At 35.5% G+C, this 22,015-nt stretch overlaps 1 protein-coding gene across 5 annotated transcripts in view; it reads left to right on the top strand.

Moving 5' to 3' along the window:
* LOC139114681 (double-stranded RNA-specific adenosine deaminase-like) overlaps positions 1 to 22,015 on the top strand; it is a 54,357-nt gene that overhangs the window by 13,771 nt on the left and 18,571 nt on the right. The window contains exon 1 of one of the 5 annotated variants that reach the window (XM_070676549.1): positions 11,162 to 11,266. The exons of 2 other annotated variants lie outside the window; for them this stretch is intronic. Coding sequence is in view for 1 of the 3 variants with exons in the window: in XM_070676547.1 (XP_070532648.1) it covers positions 14,626 to 14,658 (33 nt within the window). In the remaining 2 variants the exon portion in view is untranslated. Of the gene's footprint in view, positions 1 to 11,161; positions 11,267 to 11,409; positions 11,727 to 14,499; positions 14,659 to 22,015 lie in introns of those variants that run through there. 2 more of the 5 variants (XM_070676548.1, XM_070676547.1) reach the window with 2 other exon arrangements.

The following is a 22,015-nucleotide window of genomic DNA, read 5'->3' as shown; positions in this document are numbered from 1 at the left end:
AGCCAATGTCATGAATAATGCTTTGCTTTTCAAAATTACAATCAGAATCCACAGTTGTTGTACAAGGACTTGCTTCATTGCCAAATGCCAGCTTCAGTTGCATGGTGCTGCATTCTCAACTTGAGTGACTTCATCTTCCTGCACAGTCTATGTTGATATGAATTATAAGTATAGTGCATGCTATGTATAACGTTCAAAATGGACCCAGATTAAAACAGAAATCAAACAGCTATTGCTTAGAGGATTTGTTTTGCATACTACCAGTAAGATGTGTTCCTTGAAAGTGTACAAAGGACACACATCCACTGTCTGGCAGATCGTCCATGTAGCCGACACGAACACGAAGTGTCTGTTACCGGCTACCAAAAACTGTGAAAAATAGTAAAGAATGAGCTACAAAATCACTATCAGTTTTAAGTTGCAGGTAGAATAAGTCTGTGCCTTTGTAAAAAATACTATAAAAATAGTAGAAAGTGAAGAACCAGCTGAAAGTTAGTTGAGGAGACCTTGACCGCATATCATTTGCATCTCATTGTCGGCTACATGGACTGTGTGCCCACTGTCTAGGGGCAAAATCTACCACGCGGTATTAATGTCAAGCAATGAAGGTTCAAAGGTCAGAGTGGATGTCATTGATAAACTACTGTCAATGACCTGCAGTTATAAATGACATAAGTCCTGATGCTGTGACGACTGTGAAAGTATATAGGAAATGGTATAGAATTGCATAAACTCTGAATGTTGTAGGATTACAATGAATATCTGTAGCTCTGATGCTTCACATTATCCTTTATTGATGTACATTTACCTGTGATTGATGAGAGCAAGGGTGAAATATTGACTGACAGAAAAGATGTCTCACATTTTATACTTCATCTCTGACTCATCGTGTTCTGTCAGCTGATCAGCTATGTGTAATGACAAAATGTGAATGCGTTCAATCTTTTAAAGTGATGCTAAAACAGTGAGAACGAAAACAGGAGCGGATCATCACAGGTGTGTAGTGAGTTTGGTGATAAAGGACTATATATATCACAACACATACACAACACAGCACATACACTTTTAAATTGATTGAAGCATAGGGAAATGAAAATTTGAAATATTCCACTACAGGGCAGCCTGTCTAAACCTAACCTGTCAGGGACTGAGAAAATTGTTCGGTTTGTAGAGGTGTTTGGTTTAAGAGGTCCTTTTAATATAGAGTTCTGTTGGAATTGGACTCGGAAAAGGGTTCAGTTTAAGCAGGTTTCAAGTTTAGACAGGGTTTGGTCTAGACAGGTTTTACTGTATCTGGAAATTGCTTCTGATTTACTGAAAGCTATGTTTGACAAGGTCCTGACCTCATTGTACGGTATATGGCATAGACACTGCGTAAATATACTGACAATTTTAATAAGTAAAGAAATTCAAGGAAACATGGAAAGTTTAGGTGAAATAATAAATTGAAATTTGTGAATAATATTGCTACATGTATGTGTACCATTCATGTACTTAAAAAACTTTGTGGTAAAATCGAAATCTGCACCAGAGGGATTCCCAAATTTACAATCCCAAATACAACATACAAAAGATTAATTGACCAAGTCAAGAGATACAAAGTACGATTTTGTTGAATGCAAAAAAACTGCTAAGTTTTGGAACAAACTAATTTGGCATCTGCTTTGAAATGGAAACCAGTTTCTCTGATCTGTTTCTTTTGTGAAAATTTCAAGAGACATTGCAAAAGAAGAAACGGAATATATTTACTCATTTGTAGTTCTTGTACATAGGATAGTACACGTTGCACCAAAAGTAAATAATCTAACATGCACTTTGTAAAATGAAATGTGTCAAAGGCAGTGCTGGGTATTCTAGCTACCTTCAGTTCATTTTATTAATTAATCTACATGAAGAAAGCTGTGTTCACAGATGATTGGGCGACAGATCATCCTGAATTTGACAGTGGGTATCACCGATTGTAGTATTCATCCAGTTAATGATTGCCTTTTCAAACAATACTTGTCTGTGGCATGGATAATTTACTATGAAGAATAATCACTTTTTTCACCGGAGTGTCAATGATACAGTTGGTGTATCAAAACAGATAGTTATAATCTCCACTTCTGATATAATCCAGTGGATATTAAGTCACAGCTTTTCAGAGACTGCTTGTCCAATATCTTTTTATCTCTGATAATTTACTTTGAGCAAGGTCATTCTTAATTACAGAATTCAGACCTCTCATTACAACAATGTTAAAAATCAGCATATTTCAGGATAGTTTTATCATTTTCGTTGAAAAATTCGTAGATAATTTGTCGTATATTGATATGTCCTTAGGGATGACCCCATTGTTGTATTTTGCTGTATTACCATAAAATGAACTACTTCTTCAAGCCTTGTGAGTTGATAACAGTGTATATTAAAATAGTCTGATAGACAGTGCAAGCCATATACTGTAACTCCAAGTCTAGAGTTGGTTCAGTTGATTGGCCTATGGCAACAAGAGCTTTCTCGATAAGTGAAGAGCCACTGTTGGTTTAGAAAATTGCTGTATTTATCACAGACTTTTAATATGAAATAAATCAAATCAAAATTGCATGGGGCATATTTGTAGGATTACTGTATTGAACTAAAAAGAAAATCCATAACTTGTGATAATGTTTTCATTAGTGTTGATCTTACTAAAGTTAAAAAATATTTTTTTATTATTTGTTTCCCTTTTAAAGCATATATATGTTGAACAGCAATAGCCTTTGCAACACAATGCATTATGTGAAACATTCCATTTTATTGTAACATTTGTTGTTAACTGAATTTTGGGCTGGGCTAGAATTCTAGTCCAGACTACGGAGAATTTGGAAATCAAGAATTGAAAACTAGGCGTTTCAATATGTGTTTGGGAGAAAAACAGAGAAGGAAACACACCATAGTTTACAAAAAGGACAAAAAATTCTTGAAAATACATGTTTAACGCCAGTGATTGAAATCTTGACTCTGTCTAAGGGACAGATGTGGAAATTGAATATATTATTAAAGTCTAGGTTTCTTGAAATAGGGAATGAAGAATGTTGCACAAGCCAGGACAGAGATTGAGCATTTCCACAATGAGGAAAACAATCACATGTTTCAATCATATAGTTGATAATATGTATGATAGAATCAATCAGAAAGGATCAGAAAGAACGGCATTTAATTTTGTTGTCAGAAGGATTTGTGATTACACTCACATAAGATCTACATGTTGAAATGATATATGGTTGATCAAGGAGTTGTGATGTGTGTGGGCGCCCTCATTATCGCCACTTTGACCCTGCTGAAGATTTCAAAATTTTTGTAATTTTGTGTGATGCAGTTTTCATCTGCAGTTATGTATGAGTGGAGCTACCGGTATAGTGTTGCGATGAATTTTTGTTGTGAAGATGCTGTACGGTATGTTTGAATGGCAAAAAAAAAATCCCAGTTAGATCATGTTTTACCTCAAATCTGCCAAATGTTATTTTGTTAGATATTCTCAAGGACTGTGGATCAAGGGCTGAAATATTTTAAACATAGTGATGCATGGGAAAACGTGACTTGTGATTGCAGACATCAAATTAATTCCTGTATTACATGGGGACATAGGCAGATATAATTTATGAATGGAAAAACAAAACTCACAAATATCAATTATGACTATTAACATGATCATTTAAAATTCATATTGACAACATTGTGTTATCAATGAAAATTAATCAATTCAGAAAAAAATTGCTATGAAAGCCATAGTATTAATTGATTTCATGTGTCTTTTTAAGTTTTCTATCGGGTAATATGCGTACTAAGGAATCTGCTGTATTATTATTATTGGTTGTCGATAGTCACTTTCATCCTAGTGAGAAAACACTGTCATGAATTATCACGGTTGCTTTGCAACCTCAACTTTTCATACTCACTTTGCAAAAATTTATTGCTTTTTGCAAACATGTAGGCTATTATTATTTCACTTTCTTGCGTGGATGTTACCACCGCTACAATTGACTTTCAGTTCATACAAAAGGACTTAATCCCCATGTATTGCTCAAATCTCCTTATTTTACATTTTGGCTGCAAGCAATTATGCCATAGTTCCAGAAATAGAAATGCGATATGTAATATGCCAACTTGTAATATGTCAACAATGATGTACATGGTAATATAATATGAAATTTTCTTATCACATTACATGCTAACATACTGTAATTGTTTCTTTGGATCAGTTAATTTTCCAAATTAAAATTTGCACATTTGTAAATACTCTTGTGTAACATGTATATAACATGACGTATTGGCTACTCCAGTTCTGTGTAGCTTCCGATCCTACACTCAAAGTCAACTTTCATCGGTCAATTTCTGTTTCGAGTTCAAAGGTCATGTTCGATAATAGTTGCCTTCCTTCCTTTCCTGTCTATGAATTGTTATAACTGCAAAGAAATGGCATTGTATGACAAATTATCCAGGATATTGAACTGACATGGTGGAATGGAAGGTCAATGTGAGTGTACCAGTCAGCAATATTCCACCTACACAGCATTTGCCCCGTTGCCAACCTTCGTATAAGGTTATAGCGTATCTCTATCGCTGGCACACAATGTTTTTCTACTTGAGAAGTTTGTGAATCAATCATTCTGTAAAACTAAGCCATTCAAATAAAATTAAAAGCAGATCAGGGTTTGAGAAACGATAAGAAAATACAGCCTTGAGTGTGTTAATGAAGACCTGCAAGATTGATTTCTTACATAATATATAATATGTTCCAGAAAACTTTCTGTAAGTCAGCTGACAATCCTGGGGTTACAAATTTTTCACAGCCAAAATCCAAAATAACAGACTTCATAGACAAGCAATTTTTGGAGCAAAGTTTACAACTACGATTTTGTCTGTTATTATTATCTGAACAGTGGCAACATGGGCCGCTGTTATTTCATTAATATAATCTAGCTCTTCTACTGAGCAGCTGTGACTTGATACACAACTCTTAGGCCAAGAAAAAGAAAACGTTTGTTTCTAGTCCTCACGCGCATCAATTCAGACCCACCACGTTAACCTTTCTTTTCTGCTCATGAGGAAATAAAATGAAAAAAATGCAAAAATAGGCGACGATAACACAGAAATGTATAAAACAGAATGTAAACAAAATAACTGACACTAACATTCCATTCAGAACTGTACACATATGTCACTGTTATATTAAGCTGTCAAAACTGTGTATTGCTGCACTAAAAGTCAACCGGCAGAAATAAGGCAACACTGCCATGCATTTATCTCTGTTTGCATTCCTATGCTGTTTTCATGTATTTTTTTCTTGTTGGTTGAAGAATAAAAAAAATGTAGAAAAAAAAACCCTGCGTCACCGCATCATTTTTGAAATACCGGTATGTCTAGGATGAGAAACAAACTTTTATTTTTCTTGGCCTAATGAGGAATACATATTGTAGTAAGGGAAAACCATTTGATTTCTGTAGGGGATGGAGGAAGCGAGTATGGAATCAATTTGTTTCCCCATCATTGTGACAGAAATATTTTTTCTCCTTCAGAGAATATGTCAGAGTCAGATCTCACCTAATTTGCTGGTTTCAGGCACATTGCTAAGAATTTTCTTTTAATTCTAACTATTGGAACATTTTTCCTCAAGCAATTATATGATCAAATTATTTTTTCACAAATTCGTTACTCTACAAAATTCCTCCAACCCCCAGAAATAAAATAGTTCGGCCCTAAATGTACATTTGATATACATGTAAATATAAATTGCTGATTAAATTGCCGTCTTGGTATGTAGTAAGTAGCAGCAGTATCTTCAAAGCAACATTCTCAAAGCTGTCACCTTCATAACAGGCATAATTCAAAGACAGAAAGCACTATTTAAGGCTAGCTGCCAAGGTAGTGCCTGTACACGTCACACAGGCTAGGCTGCCAGTTTATTTTCAGATAAAATACATTCCAGCATTCAATAAAAAGTACACAGTGAGTATGACCCAGCTTCGTTGTACTGGTTGTCATGATATAGCAGATGCAATAGACAGAAATGTAGCAAGGTTAGCAAACTGTAAAAAAGTGTTTCCTCTTTAAAACATTTTGAAGAATTTATCATTCATATATCGTACTCAGTATCGATACCTTTGTTCACAAGTTGCGCAAATTAAAGCATAAAGTGTTAGATGTAATGTACAATTGTATTGACTTTTCTGAGGAGACCTCAGCAGGTGAATTCATTTTCTTTCATTTTATAGTTGACTGTTTATCAAGCAGTGGTCGTAATTCATACTTTCAAACAAATCCTGTGTGACAAGGCTTAGGGAGCACTCTGAATAATGTATATAGTGCAATGTCTTAGTAATGCATCATAGGTACAGTATATGTGCACTTTCTGTACCGTTACTGATCTTATGTACAATATGGATCTTAACTCTGAAGTTCAAGTATGTTTTGATATCAAATTAATAGGAACAATGACATTTACTTATATCCTGGAAAGGCTATTTTTGAAAAAGTATATTCACACCTAAGAAAGAGATGTTGAATGTTTTCCTGTGTTAAAAACACTGCTTTGTTGTCAGGAAAATTATACTCCAAGCAACTAATGGCAAACTCCTTCTTGACAAAGTGAGTTCTTACTTGACCTTACAGGGGTATATTTACTTTCAAGAGGCTATTAAAAGTTGTAAAAACATTGTCTGGGCATGCTGGGTTAGACATGTGATGACACAAGAGCAAAAAAGCGGGCTTTCCTAGCTACGACTTGAGACTAATGTGTTTTTAAATGTTAATTATTGTGAATCCATGGCAACAGGAGAGCATTAGTTTCTGATGGCGCAGCGTTTGAATTATTGATGCAGTGCATTCAAATGTTGGAAGTAACAGTTTTGTTGCATGAAAGCTCCATTCTTTGCCGACCGGATATGACATATATCCTTGGATACTGCCCATTCAGTGCTGCGACGAGTCTCGGATCATTGGACACGATAGGGTTTCACTACCAGCTGCAACCCAGGGTTAATCAGAGACAGACATTAGCATAATTGATGTGGACAAAGTGGTTAAGATTTAGTTTCCAGATCAAAGTTACCAGGTTTACAATGCTTTTTAACGTAAGATTAATGGCCATGATGAATTCACATCTAGTATCACTAGTTGAAGTATTGTACTAAAAAACTTGTCACAAACTCTTTGCTCAGGATTTATGGTCAGTAAAATTCAGTTTTCTTTTTTTTTCCATGAATTACTCAACAACAATACACATGAGTTTCCTTCTAGGCCATACGTTGCTTCCATTCATCCACTTTGTGTCATTCACCTTTTAACCAACTCTCACTATGAAAACAGTCAGAGCAGCTGTTTGGTGTGAAAGGTTGGAAATCTATCCTGTTTACTATAAGCATTTCTCGCTGCTTTTTCTCCATCACACTTACTCATAGAATTCTGTTCCAGTCTATACATCCTTTACCCGTTGGTTATAATCTATCCCCATCTCTCAAGATCTTTCCATTACCTTGTTTTGAGTTTCCAATGTCCTTTATCCCAATCAATCTTTTCCCTTCTCACTATTTCTACATTAACCTATCCACTGCTGAATAATGGCATAACCCTATTGTTTTCCATTGGAAATATTTGATCATTCCAAAGGGAAAGGGGGTGAAAGGGTGAAAGTCTGTTTGTCTTCCTTGCGTACTCACAGGATATTTTCTCTGCTCCATTGACAGTGGTAGACCTATTACTAAATTTGTTGCTTCTACTACAGGCATATCAAGTTTCTAATTAGTACATCTCTCACTGGTCCATCCATCACTCTCTCCTACATCAAACAGTGTCAATTCTTTTCTTCATCGTTTGATATGCCTGTTGCTCATTTGAAAGAGCCTGATCTAATTCGGGTTCATGTTGCCATGACAGCAGCTCCCCTCCTTGATCTATGGGACAGCAAAGCTTGGCTTTCCAACTCCATAATACTACACTAGTGCCACAAGTGTCAGTAGCCATTGCCAGGACCACCTGTTGTGAATGCTTGTCATCTTTGAAGCCATTTAATTAAATGTAAAACCATGGAAGCATTACTAATTTCACATTAAAAGGTCTGGAAGACTGAACAGTACATCTCGTAATGCTACTTACTGACAGTAAATACTACAAGTGCCTAAATGGCAACAAGAAAGTATTGAAAGGTTAGGTCAGTTTGAGAAATAATGTTAATGATGTTCAGAAGTCTAATAGTGCCAAAGATTTCTGTGACCATAATTCTAAGGAATTGAAAAAGGTATTATTTAACAAATAATATGCCTATACATGCTCAGCGAAGTTAACAGTTAAGAATGATAGATACAGTCTTGTTAGTAATTACCGGCATTTCAGTCACAAAGTCATTGCAGATATTAAAAACACCCTCAAAGATGAGTCAGACATGTTTCTTTGAAAGTTATTCATGTCACTGTAAAATATCCAGTCATGGAAGAAGTGACAAGTCATTGTAGCATTACTGTATTCTCATGAAGGTACAACAATGATTGCAATGTATAAAGGTATGAATAACAAGTTGTAGTAGAATTCCCTTTAGGTTGTCTTTGGTTATAAATTTCTCCAGTACTTCATCATCATCAGGCAACTATGCTAGTACATGTATGTGTGCTTTAATCTCTCTATATACATTTACCAGTATATTCGGAGGAGAAAATGAAAGATGGAAAAGAGCAAATAATTTCATCCCAATGTGTTTTACATAGTCTTAGTGATTCAGAGTTTGTAATCAGGTGTTTTTGTCTAGTTTTTCTGTCGGATATGTCATATCATACAAATATTAGAGGCACAATGGCAAAGTGTATTTGCTAAAAATAAAGAAAACGATTTGTCACTAGTAGTGAGCAATTGTGATATTTTTCTTTTGAAATTTCAGCCAGCTGTTTGGTAGTTAAGCAGACATCCTTTCCATGAAAATTCCCATAATGCTTTGCTGTATGGAAAGTGAACATTTAGTTTAGATGAAATTATTTGCTCTTTTCCATCTATTCATTTTCTCATCAAGACTTGAAGTCACTTCATTAGCAATGCACACATTAAAAATATCACTTGAAGAGTAAACATCAAACTTTTACCGTAAGTTTTTGCTTGTGAGTTTTTACAAGTTTATGTAAACTTATCAGAAATTTGTCTTTTCAGCGATAAAGTAATATCTATTTCTCAAAACTTGGTACAGATTTAAAGAAACATTAATTTTGAATGCAAATTTTATTGACTGAAAGGCACAACTGCCAAAATGTTTGCCATGTAAAGAAAACGGAATCTGTCAGTCCCCATATAGGCATAACACCCTCCCCCCCAGTTTATTTGAGTGAACTGTGATTTAAATATACCAAGATATATCACAATTTGTCTAATCAAATATCTTTTGTTTATTACATTTTGTTTAATCATAGATAAATTTGTAAGTGTCAGAAAAAAATCAGTACCTCATATAGAGATTAATTTTGATTTGCATGTCAATCTTCCATGAAAGGTTGTTAATTTGAATACCACCGATTGTTATCGCCAGGGTTAAAATTTGGACTTCTGTTTCAAGAAAAGTGAAAACTCAATTAACAGATTGAGTTGAAAAAGTACCCACTTAATATCTAGATGATTAAATTTGACATTTTCATATGAGGTCAAAGAGAAAGTTTTCCTTTCCATTATTTCGATGTTGCACCAGTTAGATTTACTTTTGCTCAATGCAAGACAAATGAACATACCAAACAAACAGTAATTGGTGTTTGCAAACTTCTGTAAAAACTTCATTCAAAACCTAAAATTAATGAACTTTAACCAAAGAGCTATCTTAAATTCATTATATTTATTTTTAAAGACTAACACAGTAGAGTGACCTAGCCTTAAAAATGTAATCGCATAATTATTCTAAATTTTGTAAACTACTGGTATTGTCATTTTTTAAAAGCAGTGTTTGTTTTAGAACTTATAAGTTGATCTATGAAAACATCTTGTACATTTTTTTGAGACAGTGTTACTATAAAAATAGATTTCCAGGCTAGCCTTTATTTCTGAGAACAAAGGGCATATGATTTATGGTAGTACAATCAATACCATGACAGCTGAGCAAATGATTTATGGTAGTGGTATTAATAACACGACAGCTTTTTAAAATTTTGTAGATTTAGTCTGTTAACCATAACTTTTTACCAAAATGTGTTCCCAGAATTCGCATGAAGTAAAGTAGATTCTCATGGTAGATTTAATTGAACTAATCACATTGTACCTGCTCTGATTTTTTGTTTTCAATTGGGTTTCTGTGACCCAGGTCATTCAAATTTAATGTTGTTGGTGGTCTGATTGAGCATGTGTTCTCAACATTGCACTTTTAATGAGTTTACTTGTTTCGTCCGTCATTTAGATTTCTCTTTATTTCATTTATTGGCTTCAGTGTTTATATTTTTGTTATTTTTCACATTTTCTCAAACCGACAAATGGCAAAATTGCAAAAGATATATGAAAATAGGATGCATCATTTAGAATGGAACTTTATCCCCCAGCATTTGCATCAAATAATCATCTAACTTCAGAGCTGATCATGAATACTCATCGTATCCAAACTGATTACAATTTTGGACTTTTTAAAATTCCTCATCATAATTACTGGTAGGTTTAAATGAATCGTGTACTATGAATTTAACATTGCAAGTTGTCTATCTCACAATTTTTTATCAGAAATGGTTTCTCGTTATTAATTATTTAATTATTCCATCCATTTTAGTTGTTTTTAGTGTTTATCAGGAATTTTTTTCATATTTTCATGAAATTTAAACCCAACGCTAATGACATATATGATAATGAGATGCACCACGACGTGAAAGTTTATTTTATGTGGATATAATGCAATTTTCACTCATCAAAGATTTTTAAAATGAAACCATTTCATATTCCAAGAGAAAAAAATGTTTTTGTGTCGCTGGATGGCATAAAAGCTGAATATTTTGTAGCGCTTAATAGTATTACAGTTACTGGTAACGTGATTACACAAAGAACAAGAAACATCAAAGCTAATTGACTTCATTGCTGAAAGTGCTGCTTTAATATTAATGTGGTCGCAGTACTCAAGTGCATGTGTATTCAGTAAGTATATGGCTGTCTGCTTGAAAGGTGGATTATCATAATAGCCTTTCACCAATCATTGTACTCAAGACAGGTGGGTTCATTCAGGTATAGAGAAATACATCATATATATACATATAAGATATACAGAAACTGAACCAGTTCCATTCCAAATGCTGTAAACATCAAAACGGTAAGATATATACACAGACCCATTCCTTTCCAAATTTTTGACAGCCTTCCGGGTGAGCTGAATTCAGTGATTCATGTCTGCCCTGCCTTCTGGGGTTTATTGCTGACTGAGATATGCTTGAGATTGGTTGATATTATCGGTTTAGTAATGTTCATGTAACAGCGGATTTCGAGTCACATGCCATGCTGCCGCTCACATGGCAGGGAGTGAACGGGGATGTTTGCTGAGAGCTTTTTATACAGGGCGATGGAAGTGATGGACAGACAGATGTAGACAGGCTCAGATAGACAAAGAACAGGGTATGATCTAGTTCACCAGACAATGGTGAGACAGGGAGTTGCTAGAATAACGGAGAGGATGTTAATTCAACACTGGGAAGACGGTATAAATGCTATCAGTGCCAGACAGGCATCCGTTTTCAAATTGAAATAACTGATTATGTATTGTTATTGTGGCGTGGGTAAGTACACTTCAAAATTTTCTATGTCTTGTGATGGCAAGCTTTATTTCTAATTTGATCCATTATTGTGTGCCAGACATTCCCGGCTTAAAAATGTCAGATTCTGATTTTAAAACGTCACAATGCAGTCAACTGACCTCGTTTATAATCTGCAGACACATAAAGTGTGGCTGTATTTCAATCATTGTCTTGATCTCATATTTTTTCTGTGTAAATTTATTCTTGTCAAAATTGAAAGAAGAATTTATTTCCGTAGATTTAACGTTTTTATTTTCTATAAAACGTCATCATTTTTTGCCGTGATGTCTCTAGCAATCGTGTCTCATCTATGAATCACTTGCATGTTGAATAATTCAAGACTTCACCCATTGTCATTGCATCGTTTCCATTTCCTCTTATTTCAGACGCACAAATTCCTTTCCTTCATGTCAGACATTTTTATGCGGGATTAGAAATGCACTAATGGTTGCCATTGGTCGACAATGACGGTAAATTCTTGGAAATCTGAAGATATCAAAATTTATTTTAAACAGGGATATGTCTGCATGTGTCGATGAGAAGCATGTCGAAAAGCAACATCAAATACCTACTGAGTGGAAATTCGATCAAATCAAAGAAATATTGTAGATCTTTAATCAGCTATGGTATTAAATATTTACGTCTTTAAGTTGCAACATTTTGAAATTTTAATTGACAGCTAGACGGTACCATGAGATGTGCAGGGAGCATATCTAATAGTGAAAATCATGCATTCATAGTATAGTTAACCTTTTAACATGAGTCTAACATTATTCATATTTTTTCAGTGAGACATATATTATCCTTCAGAGTCATTTGTCTGTGGATCACTCACATGGCTAGTGTGTGTGTGTGTGTGTGTGTGTGATTATGTAAGAACACATTTTTACCTTGGTTTGATGAATATAATTCTGTTAATTTGAAGAAGTGGTGAATGCGTGTTTGGAACGATGATCGTATGTAAAATTTGAAATTCTAATGAACATTACTTGATAATTGTAAAGGAGAGCTAAACAAGGTACTGAGATACAAGACACCTCACTTCCTTCTGCAAAAGATGCAAAGAAATATAGGATATGCTCTTTCTTCTTCTTTGATTTTGTATAATTCAAGATAACCAATGATGAATGTTGATCAATATTGTAAAACATTAAGAAAATTTAATGTCATTTCTAATCTAGATTGAAATACATATTTTAAAACGTATTCAGTTTCCATAATATGTTGAAATACACTGAAATACCACATCAGTTTATTTTTACACTATCTCACAAGTAAATTCTTTAAGACAGACACAGTAAGCCAGTGCCAGCCTTCCAGATGAAAGTTGCTAATAATTTTGCAGTGATACAACGTGAATAACAAAGTCAGCATCAATAACTGTTGCCATCACATCCATGGTGGTACACATAGATTTTACTTGGCTTTTTTCACTGAAATTGACCCTAGTGATTTGTATGAGAGTAGTATATCCCTAATCAGAGTCTGGCTGTTGACCTCTGGGAATGTGTTTAGTCATCAGTGACACAGCGGGAATGTATTCCTGGTGAAATAGAATGTCTCAGATATGACGGTGGGAGGGGACGTTTCCTGTAAATAGCCTGTAATGATTATTCTATATGGTGTCAGACAGCAATACAGCTTAAAGGTGGATTTGTTTGGCTAGGGCGAAAATGTGAGAATTTATTTCCACCGGTGAACGGCAAATATCTCTTCATTTTACTTTTACACTGGCTGAGTCATCCACCACCTTGAATTGCCATCTCATAGCTACTTTAATATTACATTAATATTTATTTCAATTAACGTTGTCCTTGTCTCCATTGTATCTGTCTAATCGTGAAAATCAATCAATGCTATTATGATGATGACTTGAAACTCAATCTCGTTATCAGCTGTGTAACTTCAGTTCTGTGGCTACTGAACGTGTGCCTTCCCTTTATCTCACAGAGTTTACTGTGCAGTGTCAGTGATATCTTGATTGAATTTGTCTGTGCACTGATTTTATGAATCAAATCTATTATCTCACATTGTGTTATGACGGAGCTGGACCAGCCACAAAATTAAGTCTGTGATGCCAGTCCATCATGAAATACAAAATACCATCATGACGTCTGAATATAATAAGTCCCCTGTAAAAGATGGTCGGTCTATTTTCAAGCAATATAATCAATCAAAATATAAATATAGTAACATTCTATGAATATAAAAAGAATAACATTCTATGGTTACGAATGGCATGTTTAATTAAAAAATTAGCTCTTTATGTCATATAAAAACGTAATTCTTTTGAATTGCTGTGAATAGTAAGATCTTTTCAGGTTTATTTTGATGGAATTGCGATTATATTTGTTCTAAAATTGTTCAATCTAAAATGTATAACAGATAAAATAAGACTACATTTTCCCAGCATGCATAGTGTTTTGTGGTAATCAGCCAGAGAAAGTACATTCGGGTAGATGCTATGAGTGAGTCAATATTATTCTGACACGAATAATTTGTCAATGTATCTGTTATTGAAACTCAGTGATCATTGATTGAAGGCAATCCCATGTTCCGACATTGTACGGTTCAGGTACAATTAATAAGGTTTACTGTTCAACAAAAGCTGACACTGGAAATGAAGACGAATGTTTCATGGTACATCCAGTCCGGTTTGTCTCCATCTTGGCTGTGAGGTTTCCCCACTGGCTGACTCAACACTTTGGGTTCAGTCACCAAAGTTTAATTGAGGTCAAAGGTCTCCTGCTAAGGTTTATTTGTGGGCATCATGCCTCCATCAGCATAGCAGACACAGGATCCTGGTGTAGATACGTGGTATATGGCATTGGACACCTTGTGTACAGCTAAACTGTACTAGAGGACATTCCCTAAAGTAACCATGTGTTCAACCAAATGCTCGGAATCCACAAAGGTTTGTGATGTGTTTTTCATTGACAGGCAAATGAATGTGAAAAACAGTTTTCTGCCATGCTTTATGTGTAACATCAATTATATGAGGTAATTTTATACAGCACTTCTCAGTTCTCTGCTTGTTTCTCAGAATTGCTCAGTCCTTTACGAACAACTCAGTCCCATACAGACAAGTACAAACTGTATCATCTATACCGGTATGTCCCTGAAATGTGTTTGAAAATGTTCCATTTGAAATTCACTATATCCGAGCTTCTGAGATCCACGGATATTTGTTCACAATCACGTCTGAAAAATTCATAGCCATATCCTTAGTAATTTGAACTGCAAATGTTGCCTGGCAACAATGGTGTTCATGAAACACAAAAGGAACATCAGTGAGTACAGATTGTTGGAAAGCTCTCAGTGTAACCATTGTCAAGTGAGTGTCAGAACATATTCTACCTCATGCTTCCATCTTTGAGTATACTAGTTTATTCTTTGGAAAGACTTATGTTTTTATACATCCTGTAATCAATGCCAGTTTTTCCATGTTCAACTCAGACTGTTTATTTTCCAGATCATCGAAACTCCGGAAGTAATCCCATCAAAAGTCACTTTTTAAAGTTTACTGTGTTACAGAAATGTACTTCATCAAAATATGCCAGAATTACATTATATGACAAAGTTGATGTTTATTTAGGAAAGAGGCTTAGATAAGGTGGAAATTACGCTGTAGAGTATTAATTCCAGGCCATGATTGGATAGAAGGACGAAAAGACAGTAGTATATCGACATATTTTATAGTGGCTTCCAAAGCTCAGCAGTGATAGGCTAGGCTGTCACTCAGAGCACACAGATTTTGACGAATGAAAGTCCTGGATTGATTTAGTGTAAGGGACATATCGGTGATTCAGTGATTAGCTGGAAAAGTCAGGTCTATAATGAGTAGAAATAACCCTGGACAGTGATGGAGATGTGACAGTGCATATTTGAACAATAAATGTGAGGTGTATTCTGCCCATGTTGTCAGGTATTTGTCCTGTTGAAAAGTTCTGTACTAGCTATGAATTGTACTTCCATGCAACATCACCAGGGGTTATGATACAATATCTATGGTACAGGCATTAATAGTCTGTGGGCCGAACCCTGAAAAGGGCTCTAGAAGTTGACTTTTTGAAAGAGGAAATTTGAGCAAGTTGTCATGTGGTGGAATTGATACCTTACACATACTTGTATAGAAAATTTAATGTTCTACCGCAGTTAGATCTGTACTTTTCAGATTTTTGACCAAATCAGTACAGATTTGCATATTTTTGATAAAAATGACTAAGTCAAGGTTGCTTTACTTTGCATTGCATTTATTGAAGTGATTACCAGTTAAAATTGTACTTATCAGCAAAATGGCAATTAACTTAATGAAATTACAGTAAAAAGGGGCCTTTTTTACCAAAAACGTGCATTTTTCAATTTTTTCACCAAAATGTTGACATGCATACAAGTTTATTTTCTTTCATGAAAAGTAAACCATTTTCCTTTCTCATTTCACATTTACTGACATAAAATGAACACTAAGTTTGATCAAAACATCAAATAAACCTTTTTTGACCAAAATAGAGTTTTTTTAAAAATTTTTCATAACATTGTAAAGGCCCTAAAATTGAATTGTAAATGATTTCATTTTACTAGTATATGATTCTCAGAGAAAATATATGATGAGTTATGTCCTTCTATTTGGAAAATGATAGTTATAACTAATTTTTGACCAAAAATCATTCTTTTAACTCTATTTTAACAAAATATTGAGAAAACACTATTGCCACGCATTCTTTATGACTGTGTACTAATTTTTCTGTTGCTATATATCTGAAATACAGAGATGTCCCGCTACTTTTCTATCATCACTGAGTAATATCCATCTTGGTCTCAGGCAATTCTTTTGTTTATTCAGCATTGTGGGTACAAAACTACTTTGTTGGATTGACAGGTCTTTTGCCCTGAGAGGCTAGTTATTAACGCCTTCAGTTTCTTCAAGAATACTGTGAATATTCATTGCAGTGTGGATCATCTCAAGCCTTTAATCTTGGCTGTTATCATAGCTTGTTGTCATCGACTGTGATTCCATTTCATTTTCACTCCCTCCACTCTCAGAATCTGTATTGGTAATATTCAAGATATGACTATCTAAACCGGTGTCTTCTCTGCTAGCCATAGGAATTTCGCATTGCCGATACTCAGGTCGAATAAACACAAGTTTGTCACCAAACCTTGCTTGCAGTCTTCTTTTTAATGACGAGTTATGATATGTGGATGCATCAATGCCTTCATTGTCATTGATCATTTTAATAAAGATATTTCTCATCACATCCATTGCAATGCACTCCCGTCCCTCTATGACTCTCTTCTGTACAACTTCATCACAAATTTCTTGAAGGATGGAGCATACATGATACCGCTGTCTTCCTCTGTTTTTTTCTGATACGAGTAAGTTACGCATCCGGTATAATTTAAGTAACATGATCTGTGATACTTCACTCCAATACTGACCGAGTCTTGACCTCTAAATTGTGGTAAAACTTTCCAGTCATTCGGCAGCTTTAATCAATGTTCGTCCGTCAGTTTCACGGGCAGTAAGTCTTTCGTATGACCTCTTCTTTGTAATAGGATCAAGTCGTTGTTTCTGACGTGTGCATATTATACCGTACATATCGGTGGTAGTACATATGCACTTTTGCGTTTTCCTGCAGAGATGGAACTAGAGGCAGGGTCAGACCGTAGGTGTCGTTTTTTAGGAGACACGTGTTGTTTGTCGTCATTATCAAAGTCTGACAGCTCATTTGATGTACTTGATAACAGCGTTTTCCGCAGATTACCTTTCTCTTTGCGCTTCTGGGCTTGAGTAGGCATTAGGGTGCCGAATTGTGTTTTGATCGTGTTTAGAAAGTTTAGCTGGAAGTTTAGAAAGCTAAATTAGAATTGTCTAAATCTAAATCTAAACTTGGAAAGTTTAGCAAGAAACGATAATTATCGCTTTCTAAATAGCGTTCTAATTTAGAAATTAGCTGAAGTTTAGAAAATTGGGCCTCGGGTGAAACAATTTGTTCGAGGATATGTCGGATATATAGAACCAGGAAAATACTATTATATTTGTTTTCCCAATCGTAAATCCAAAGCTCAAATGTGATTTTTTTTCCATAGACCAGCGAGAAAAGCGCCTCATGCTGAATTGAATGTCATAAAGAATTGAATTGAATAAGAATTGAATGTCATAAAGTAGAGAAATGTGGCTGTGAGTGAGCGATGACGAAAAATTGTGAATGTTTATTCTTTGACCGTCAAAAACAAAGACTGTCAAATAGCCACCGCAAGTGTTAATGACAAATAAACCAGATGTGTGACGTGAAGACGAATGTAAATAACCATACTGCCACAATTCGCATGACCAAGGTGTGTTCAGATACAGACAAGAAGTGGGTCAGATAGTTCCACGACAATCGTGTATATTGTGGTGCAAATTAATGCTAATTATCTAAGCCTTATCAATGCCTCATTAGCATTAACTTGAAGCAAAAATTGACGCACGCGATCGTTATTGAACACACCTTGGTCATTAAAACTGTGGTAGTATTGTTCCATTTTGGTCTATTGTACAAGTCACATTTGAGCTTTGGATTTTAAAACTTACTTCTGGGGGGAAATGATAGTATTTTCCGGACTCTACAAGAAAGCTCCTACACACTCAAACACTTGGGAATATCCTGATGGCAACAGAAACCATGTATCAACCTTTTATCCGAAACATTCTTGGAAAAGTTTGTGGACTTCATCTCACGCACTCTACATTTCACTGTGAGCACGCAGCTGAGAGATGGCAGCCTGGCTGGCAACACTTTTGATAGGGTCAATGCATTAATTTGGAGGTACTATCTCGTCGGTCTATTGGACAAGTCACATTTCAGCTTTGGCTTTAAAACTTACTTCTGGAGAAAATTGATAGTATTTTCCAGGTTCTACAAGACTGCTCCTACAAGCTCACACTTTTTCCCTTCAAACACTAGGGAATATACAGATGACAACAGAAATGGTGTTCCAACGTTTTCATCCAATTAGTATATCCTTGGAAAATCTTTTCCACTCTAACTCCGACTTTCTAAACTACAGCTAATTTCTAAATTTAGAACGCTATTAAGAAAGCGATAATTATTGTTTTTATCCGATACTATACCGTGGCCCCTACACGCCACGGAACTCTATTACTTTTGAATATAAACTCTAATTTTTCTTGACAATATCTTTAATATTTGTAAGAGATTTTATTTCTCCACCGCAAACTTTTAATTTTGTACGGGCAACATTATCTTAACATTATCTTAACTTTAACTTCTCGAAAGTATTTTTAGTTTTAACCATAAACAAATTATGTTTCTCAAAAGTATTTTTTATTTTGTAAAACAAAAGTAAAATTTTTTCAAGATAACAAACTCCCCTACACGTCATGGAAATTTATTACTTTTGAACATAACTCATATTTCTTGACAATATATTTAATATTTGTAAGAAATTTTATTTCTCCACAGCAAACTTTTATTTCTGAACGGGGAAACTTTATTTTTGGGGTAAACTTTTTAAAAAACTTTTAACAAAAAAAAACTTTAACTTTTAAAAAATAACTTTAAGTTTGAACAAAATATTTGTTTCTCAAAAGCGTTTTTTATTCGAAAAGAAGTAAAAATTGTTCACAGCAAGAGTTTAAGATTTTTGCTAAGCGCGAACTGAGTTACTTAAATGACATAACCTTATGTCTTTAGAGCAGAAAACTTAAATTCTTAAAGAAAAGTTTTATTTTTCCAAGAGTAAAATTAATTTCTTTATGGAAAAAAGATTTTCTCAGAGCAGCAAATTGAAATACAGAGAATAAAACTTTTTTTTCAATGGCGAGAATTGTTTTCTGAAGACAACAAAACTAATTCTTTCAAGATATATTTTCTACATATGAGTGTGGTTTAAGAATTTGGTAAAACTGAACTGAGAAAGAACGAAAAAGGAAGGATGAAAAAGTCAAACTTACTTTTCTTCGGAGCGAAATTTATTCCTGAGAGGAGAAATATTTCATGTGAGGGCGCAATTACCTATAATGCATAGCAAACTCTTCCTAGCGAGAGTAAACATATTTTTGGGAAGAGTAAAACATTTTTCCGACGAGCAAAACTTTATTTTAACGGCGGCGGAAGTTAAAGTATCCCACCATGCAACACCCAAGTTTGATGACCCAGAGTCTCCGAGACAACCATGACTGACTTCATCGGCGATACAGGCACGCTAGCCCGGCCCTAGCTGCAGTACAGTACCTCGAGGTTTTACCTGGGTATTTGGGTCAGACGGTTTGCCGTACTGTACTGCAGCTAGCCCGGCCCTACCCTGCCTGCGTACGATGCTGTGTGTTGGGGCCGTATAACGCCGGGAACACACAGCATCGTACGCAGGGCTATGGGCACGGGCACGCAAACGAGTCAGTTCAACAGTTGCCACTTGTCTGAGTCCCCGAAGAACGGTTTTGTGTTTGAGTGATTCGTCCTGACTGCAGACGTTGTGCGACGGGATGGACGCATCGGGTTCCTTCATTAGCTCTGCATTGGCTGTGTGTTACCGGCGTTATACGGCATCCCACCACATAAAGCCGGTAACACACAGCCCTGCCATGCAGAGCTATTCCTTCATCAGTTTCTGTGTTGTTAATGTTATGTTGTGTGATAGTCATCTTTTCTATAAGCCAGATACGTAATTGATAGAGTCTTCGACTGAAACTGAACCTGGCCCACCAGATTTGACCACAGTCGAGCCTGGTTCAATACAGTAGTTGTGGGTCCACTGCTGTGGCGTTTTCGGACGGGATATGCCTTTTACGGGCTGGTTGACTTTCACGTTTTTGACCCCGCAAAGCACGTGAAAGTCAAAACCAGTCCGCGACTGTGGTCAAATCTGGCGGGCTCGGTTCACTTTCAGTTTCTATAAATTACGAATCTGGCTTCTCCTCTTAGAAAAATGAATATCACACACATTGGCTGTGTGTTACCGGTGTTATGTAGTGGGAGACTGTATAACGCCGGTAACACACAGCCCTGCCATGCATAGCCCTGCGTACAGGTCTGTGTGTTCCCAGCGTATCGCCGGGAACACACAGACCTGTACCGTGTACGCAGGGCTATGCAATGCAGAGCTAATGAAGAACCGCAATGCGGTCCGTCGCACACCGTCTGCCGTCAGGACGAATCACTCAAACATAAAACCGTTCTTCGGGGACTCAGACAAGTGGCAACTGACCCGCGTGCCCGTAGCCCTGTGTATGATGTTGTGAGTTCCCGGCGTTATACAGCCCCAACACACAGCATCGTACGCAGGCAGGGTAGGGCCGGGCGGGCGTGCCCGTATCGCTTATGACTGTTATGAAGTCAGTCATGGTTGTCTCGGAGAGCAGATCGTCCATGTAGCCGACACGAACACGAACTGTCTGATACCGGCTACCAACTCGGAGACTCTGGGTCATCACACTTGGGTGTTGCATGGTGGGATACTTTAACTTCCGCCGCCGTTAAAATAGTTTTGCTCGTCGGAAAAATGTTTTACTCTTCCCAAAAATATGTTCACTCTCGCTGGAAAGAGTTTGCTATGCATTATAGGTAATTGCGCCCTCACATGAAATATTTCTCCTCAGGAATAATTTCGCTCTGAAGAAAAGTAAGTTTGACTTTTTCATCCTTCCTTTTTCGTTCTTTCTCAGTTCAGTTTTACCAAATTCTTAAACCACACTCATATGTAGAAAATATTTCTTGAAAACATTAGTTTTGTTGTCTTCAGAAAATAATTTCTGTCCATTGAGAAAAAAGTTTTATTCACTATATTTCAATTTGCTGCTCTGAGAAAATCTTTTTTCCATAAAGAAATTAATTTTACTCCTGAAAAATAAAACTTTTCTTTAAGAATTTAAGTTTTCTGCTCTAAAAACATAAGGTTATGTCATTTAAGTAACTCAGTTCGCGCTCAGCAAAAATCTTAAACTCTTGCTGTGAACAATTTTTACTTCTTTTCGAAATAAAAAACGTTTTTCAGAAACAAATATTTTGTTCAAAGTTAAAGTTATTTTTTAAAAGTTAAAGTGTTTTTGTTAAAAGTTTTTAAAAACAGTTTACCCCAAAAATAAAGTTTCCCCGTTCAGAAATAAAAGTTTGCTGTGGAGAAATAAAATTTCTTACAAATATTAAATATATTGTCAAGAAATATGAGTTTATGTTCAAAAGTAATAAATTTCAATGACGTGTAGGGGAGTTTGTTATCTTGAAAAAATTTTACGTTTGTTTTACAAAATAAAAATACTTTTGAGA

This window comes from Ptychodera flava, chromosome 16, assembly GCF_041260155.1.
Source record: "Ptychodera flava strain L36383 chromosome 16, AS_Pfla_20210202, whole genome shotgun sequence".
In the NCBI taxonomy this organism is placed as follows: domain Eukaryota; kingdom Metazoa; phylum Hemichordata; class Enteropneusta; family Ptychoderidae; genus Ptychodera; species Ptychodera flava.
Note: the sequence above shows the minus strand (reverse complement) of the source record. Positions and strands in the feature narration are given on the sequence as shown.